Source organism: Strigops habroptila, chromosome 4, assembly GCF_004027225.2.
Source record: "Strigops habroptila isolate Jane chromosome 4, bStrHab1.2.pri, whole genome shotgun sequence".
NCBI lineage: Eukaryota > Metazoa > Chordata > Aves > Psittaciformes > Psittacidae > Strigops > Strigops habroptila.
The window spans coordinates 36,090,451-36,096,556 of NC_046358.1; the positions used below are offsets into that span (position 1 = coordinate 36,090,451).

Consider the following 6,106-nt stretch of genomic DNA (forward strand, 5'->3'; position numbering starts at 1 on the left):
AGGGCACATATTTATAGGACAGAAGCTCTCCAACTGTTTTCAGGAGTCGGGTCCCCCCACTGAAAGCTGGAGTGTTTCCTCGTGCTCAGCTTCTGGCTGGCCCAGTTTAATCTAGTAGCATTTTATCTTTGCTAGGTTCCCATGAGTTGCTGCTGCTGCATTAGTGAAGGACTTGCGAAAGGAGCTGACAGAAGTTTTTCGTTCCTGGTCTGCTTCCTGTTGCAACTTTCTCATTCAAAGTAGTCATTCCTATTTCAAGAATGAACAAACTACTCTGTGACCATGTGAAAACAACTTTTACACAACAGAACTAGTTTAATATATTAAAAATCAGAATCTGGAAAAATAACTGACTTAGAAATGTGTAGGAAGTGTCACCAATTATAAGCAGACAATTCTCTAAAAGTATCTATAGAGCACCCATTTCCCTCAAAAGACCCTTTAACAGTGAGTGACAAAGACCTTTAGCATGAGGCCAAAATCACCAAGAACTACGTTGCATCTCAAGAAGAAAGCAAAAGAAGAGGTATGTTTTTGTTCTAATTCCCTATCATAAAAACAACTAAGATGAAAGTAAGCAGGTGACTCCCTGAAGGGTGCAAGCCTTGTGTTTTAAACAGCAATTCCTAATTTCTAACTCCTGCCATGTGCTGCCTTCCATGATCTTCTCCAAGACCATTTTGAAACAATGTAGGTTCCTTGCCTGTGCTAATCTCTTTGTAAGGTTTTTCCATGACCTCACTCTCTCCTGTTAGAAAGCTGATTTCCAGTCTGAGCTTATTCATGACCTATTTTTGATCTTGTGTGGCATTATTCTTTAAGTAACTGTTTCTTCTTCCACCCTTTCCCAACTCCGAGTCCCAGCTATTGTATGTGGCAAGTAACATGTTGGGATGGTTGTTCTGGCCGGTTCAGAGTATCTCTGCTGTCCTGTGCACATGAATTGGCATGGACTCAAACGGTAAGTGCTGCTACTGCTAGCTTTTCTAGTCCTCTGAATTTCTGATCCTGAGCTGCTTGTATTGAGAAAGCATCTACTACTCCTCCTGGGTCTCCTAACTCAATGTTGTGCTGGGTTTCTAAATGGTAATGCAGCAGCCCATGAGCATGTTCTGCAGCATGTTCAGGGGTGAACATCTGTGCCTACAGAGCAATAGAGAAAACAAAAGGCTGATGCTCTGTTTGGCCCAGCTCTTCTTGTGAATGGCACTACTCTGTTTTTGTAGAAGGAAAAACCTGAGGCTGCAGCCATGGAAAAGCTAAAGGACAGCATCTGTCTCCACATCAGACGCTACTAGTTGTTTAGAAAAAAAAACAACAAACCTACAACAAAACTCAAGCCTCCTTAACCTACAGGCAAAACACAGTTCTGAAGAACAGCCCCTTTTTGATGGCTGGTCTCCCGTCCCACTGACAGCCTTTCTTCCCCGCTCAGCTGCCTGAACAGTGGCAGACTCACACGACACTGAGGGCTAGTGCTGAGCTCACAGGATGGGAGAAGCAGCCCCATGTCCTGCATGGGGCAACCCAGGGCACGGGCTGAAGTACGGAAGTTCTGGTATTCACTTCTGTACCCAAGCTGTTAACATGCTGTACATACAAGCTCAACACTTGCAGTCATTGCTGAGACTAGGGAAAGCAAGAGTGTCTGTGCCTGGAAACCTGGCAGGAAAAAGGCAGGGAATCACAGCAGCGGGTACAGTTGGACACTGCCTCAGCAGCACCTCCTCTGTGGTGGGGGCGGAGGCCTATTCTTGATGGTTTTGCATTTGGGAACATGTCTCTCAGCTACCTGGGGAGCAAATTGGCGTTTGCAGTAGGGGCAGGCAACATAGTCTGGGTTTTTGATGGGAGGCAACAGGGGGACTTCAGACACCTTCCCTCCCTTGCTGAGGACTTGCTGCACCTCGCTGGCCTCACGCATGGTCTGGATGAGAACTGCATGCTTCTGTTTCCGGTTGTTCTTTCTGGGTGGCTTACTCTGCAGAAGGGAAAGGCAGTCAGAGCAACTGGCACCACCATCAGTCTCCATTCCCAACCTTACACTCAGGGCTCAACCCAGGTCACCCATCCCTGGACATTCCCTGTTGATGTAAAACACTTCCTGAGAAGCTGAGTCCCACAGACGAGAACAAAAAGACCATCACCAAGGAGGATTTGCAGGAAATACTGATAGAGACATCAATACTTGGGAAGAGCTTGAGTATAGTCAGAAAAGCAAGCAGGAGGGCCAAGGAATCAGAAAGAGTTGCTATAGCTGCTTTGCAGAAACAGAGATGCATGTTTCCTTTGCTTTCATTTTCACAGCCTGTGTTATTACCTGGCGTTTCAGCCAGTTCCATGCATGCCACAGAGTTTTACTGCAGCAGACCCAGTTTTCATCCTGACTACAGCAAGGAATGAGCTTTCTCCAGGAGTACACCCATGACACATTACAGAGACAAGTCAGTTAGGACCCCAGCCTCCTATCTGTTAGATTTAAAATGGATCTATTTATCCATTTGGCAAGAACCTTTCAGAAGCAATAACTGCATTGTATCCCTTAGCCCTGTGTACATGTGAAGGAGCTTGCATCTCAGTCAGAATTAGGTATCAAGGTGGAAGGAATGTGAGCAGTAGATGTGGATCAAGGGAGGCAAAGGGACTGCATGTTACCTCAGGCCCCTCTGAGCCCTTCAGCTGCTGATACTCTTCCAGTTCTGTGCCCTTAGCTCTGGCCTTGCTGGAGTCAAACACTTTCCTCCTGGAGCCTTGGATTTTGCTGCAGATACTTATGTGCTTCTCAAGCCTGGTGCAGAGGAAGTTACGTCCACAGACACTGCACTGTCCAAGCTTCCCCTGCTCAAGAGCACTGTCAGCCTGCATGCATAGCACTTTTGTGGATGGGTGGTCAACAGAAACTTGGTCTGACATGGCAGAGGGAGAAGAGATGCATTTTGGGGCTGGCTTTGAACAAGAGGCTAAATGCTCCATGGGTACGTGGCGTTGAATTTTGCTGTTGCTGACTACCAGCCTCTCCTTCTTGTGTTTCCTCATAGCTAGCTCCTGGGGGCAGAGGGTGGTGTCAGGCTTGGGGATAGCAGCATCTGCAGACTGTGCCCCGTGCAAGACCCCATCATCTGTCCTGACTGCAGCTCTGAAGATTTTCTCCTCAGGGAGCCTTGTGGTCATTTGCTTATGGGTCCTCTCCACTTCTGGGTACCTTCTCTCCCCTGCCCCAGCAAGCTCTTTCTCTCTTTGAATCCTCCTAAGCTTCTCCTTTGTTCTCTTCAGCTTCTCTCTGAGGAGAGCCTCTTGCTTTTGGATTTTCTTTTCCAGCTTCCGTCCATCTGCCTCCAACTTTTGGATGTAGGCCAGGTTTCCTCTGCATGGGGAGGCTGCCTGTTTAGGTTCTACTGGCCAAGGAGAGAGCACTGCAGCTGGCTGATACCTCCCTTTGCTCACTGAGCTAGGGCTGCTATTTGGAGCTTCCTCCACGTATGGGGCACTTCCAAGCTGTGCTGTGTTGACCACTGGAACACTCATACGTTGCTGGTGAACGATTGGTTTCAGGGGATATGCACGGTCCACTCCTTCTTTCCATCTGACTAATGATTTAGATGGTGGAGTCTTGGTCTGGCTGGTGTTCTGCATTCCACCTAAACAGGAACCTCCATGCCCGGAGCTGTACTGACTGTTTTCTGCAGCTAGAGAATATGAATATCTTTGGCTCTTGCAGGCATAGAGATCCTTTAAACCTTCCTCTTTACCAGGTATGAGTTTATGCTGAAAGTTGTTCTTCTGGTGTTCCAGCAGGGAAATGGGAACAAGCTTAGTAGCTGCCATCACAGAATCCGCTGGTGGAAACCAAGCCATTCAGTGCCTGAGAAAGAGCCTGAGGTTAGAAGCAAAGTCATTACAGACTATCTTCTCAAATAAATGGACATTCTTTTCCCCAACAGTCTGTACCTGGAGGCTACAATGAGAAGCTATAATAAATATTAGCAAAGGTTTTGTAACTCTTCTGGATTCTATAAATCTTTACATTCCTTCCATCTAGGAAGCTCCCATGCTGCCAGTCCCAATTGCTTATGCAGCCAGAAATAAGGTAGGATTTTATTTTACTTTCTGTCTGAGCCCTGCCTTACCCTAGTGGCAGCTGAAGTATGCTGTACCGCCACAGAAATTGCTACGCTCCCCTGAGGTATTTCCCACAACGTGTCCCTTCAGTTTTGGCACTGTAGACTTGCCAGAGTGGCTCTGGCACGCACTGTCCGGTAAAGCTCGGCACAGTATTCCCGTGGCTCGTTCTCCCACATTCCCCGAGGTGCGCGAGGTGCCCTCACACGCCGTGGGACGAGCGGGGTTACCTGCGTGGCTGGGCGCTCCGCCGGCCCCCTCGGCGTCCCGGGCGCTGCCCCCATTCCGCTCACAGGCCCGGCCCCGCCGCAGGGACCCGGCGCGCCCGCGTCCCCCAGCACACAGCACGGCCCGGGGACGGCCGTTGCCTAGCGACGGGCACGCGAATGCCACTTCCTGCGCCGCTCTGGTCAGCGATTGGTTTCTCCGTGCCGCGCCCCTCCCTCTCTGTCCTCCGGAGAGCCCCGCCTCTATGGCCGGGCGGGAGCGGCCGCCGGGGAAGGGGGCGGGGCGAGTCTATTTGCATCATTCATGAGGCTGTTAATGGAGGGCCGGCCCTGGCTCTTCATTGGCCCTTGGGGCGAGCGAGGCCACGCCCCCAGTGAGAGCGGCGCCGCGCAGGCGCAGTGGGGCTGTGCGGCTGTTGCGGCTGCAGCAGGAGGTGGCGAAGGTTGCGGTCGGAGTTGCCGCCATGGCGGAGGGCGAGGGCTTGCTGTCCGTGGACTACGAGGTGTCCGGCAAGGTGCAGGGCGTTTTCTTCCGCAAGTACACCCAGGTGCGTGGCGCGGTCCCACGGCCCGCTCCTTCCTGTCCTTGCCAACCGGGGTGCACGGTGCCCTCTGTCAGGTCCCGGCCGTGGCCTGGGCTCCGGCCCATTCTGGGCGGGGGGAGGAGGGGCTGTGGTCTGTCCTCTGTCAGCGCTGCCGATGGCCCGTGCTGCGTTATGGAAGCACAACTGAAAAGTGCGTTTCAGCCTCGGTTTTTAATGTGGAATAATATTATGAGGAGCTGGGTGAAGCCTCTGCTACTTCCCTGCAGCCTGAGCTGTAGGAACCTCCTCAGGGGTACGCATCTGTAGCATCAGCTCCTGTACGTGAATGTGCGTCTGTTGCTTTCTTACAGTTTGGACTAATCTCGTTTTGCTCTGCATTGTGTTCTCAGGGGGAGGCTAAGCGGCTCGGGCTCGTTGGTTGGGTCCAAAACACCAGCCATGGCACTGTGCAAGGGCAGGTTCAGGGCCTGGCTGCCAGGGTGCGGGAGCTGCAGGAATGGCTCAGGAAGACGGGAAGTCCCCAGTCCCGCATCAGCCGAGCAGAGTTCAGGAACGAGAAGAAGATTGAGGCGCTGGAGCATGGTGACTTCCAGATTGTGAAATAACTTTGCCCAGGAAGAAGCAAAATCTGGAGCATGAGCTGTGCTCACAGCACATTCATTTAGTCAGACAATTTTAATCTCTGGAGAACTTTTATTTTATTAAATTTCTAATTTATTGGTTTGTTGTACCGTTAGTCTAACTCAGCTTTTCACAAAGCTCTGGCAGGTGGAGGAGAGCTGTGCTGTCATTGCTGAAGGGACTGCCTGGGGGCACAGCCTGTCGTTCTGTCTGTGCAGTGCGGAGTTTCAGTAGCTGTACCTGGGCGAAACTTACATGTGTACAGTGTTGCGCTTCCGTGCGGGACAGCACGGTAATTGCTCCGAATGCCTCAGAAACAATTTACTTTGTTGCAGAGTTTATTTCTTTAGATTAAAGTTGCTTCGAGCGTGTTTGCTGTGTGGCATGGGCGGGTCGAGCGGGTGGCAGCCCTTGGAGCGTCGTCCCGTTGACAGTGCCCGCCCTCGCGGGGCCGCCCGGTGTCTCGAGCCGCCCTCTGAGAGGCGAGGCCGAGGCGGGCCGCGGCGCCGCGCCGCTCCGCTCCCCTGGGCCTCGGCTGCGGCCCGGCAACTACATTTCCCAGCATGCACCGCGCGGCCGGCCCCCTACCGCCTC

At 51.8% G+C, this 6,106-nt stretch overlaps 2 protein-coding genes across 3 annotated transcripts; one reads left to right on the forward strand and one right to left on the reverse strand.

The window, feature by feature from the left end:
* Nucleotides 1–291: 291 nt before the first annotated feature.
* On the reverse strand, nt 292–4,438 carry ZC2HC1C (zinc finger C2HC-type containing 1C). Of its 2 annotated transcripts, none has more exons than XM_030481213.1 (3): nt 4,350–4,438; nt 2,656–3,862; nt 292–1,981 (listed from the first exon to the last, which is right to left on the reverse strand). In XM_030481213.1, the coding sequence occupies exons 2-3, from the start codon at nt 3,853–3,855 to the stop codon at nt 1,715–1,717; spliced, it is 1,467 nt and encodes a 488-aa protein (XP_030337073.1). In that variant the 5' UTR covers nt 3,856–3,862; nt 4,350–4,438; the 3' UTR covers nt 292–1,714. The 2 variants fall into 2 exon arrangements, with proteins under 2 accessions (XP_030337073.1, XP_030337074.1); XM_030481214.1 differs by lacking the exon at nt 4,350–4,438 and adding an exon at nt 4,128–4,215.
* A 295-nt stretch (nt 4,439–4,733) lies between these two features.
* Nucleotides 4,734–5,681, forward strand: ACYP1 (acylphosphatase 1). The gene is made up of 2 exons (XM_030481217.1): nt 4,734–4,894; nt 5,281–5,681. Exons 1-2 carry the CDS (start codon nt 4,811–4,813, stop codon nt 5,494–5,496), a joined length of 300 nt encoding a protein of 99 aa, XP_030337077.1. The 5' UTR covers nt 4,734–4,810; the 3' UTR covers nt 5,497–5,681.
* The last annotated feature ends 425 nt before the right edge of the window (nt 5,682–6,106 follow it).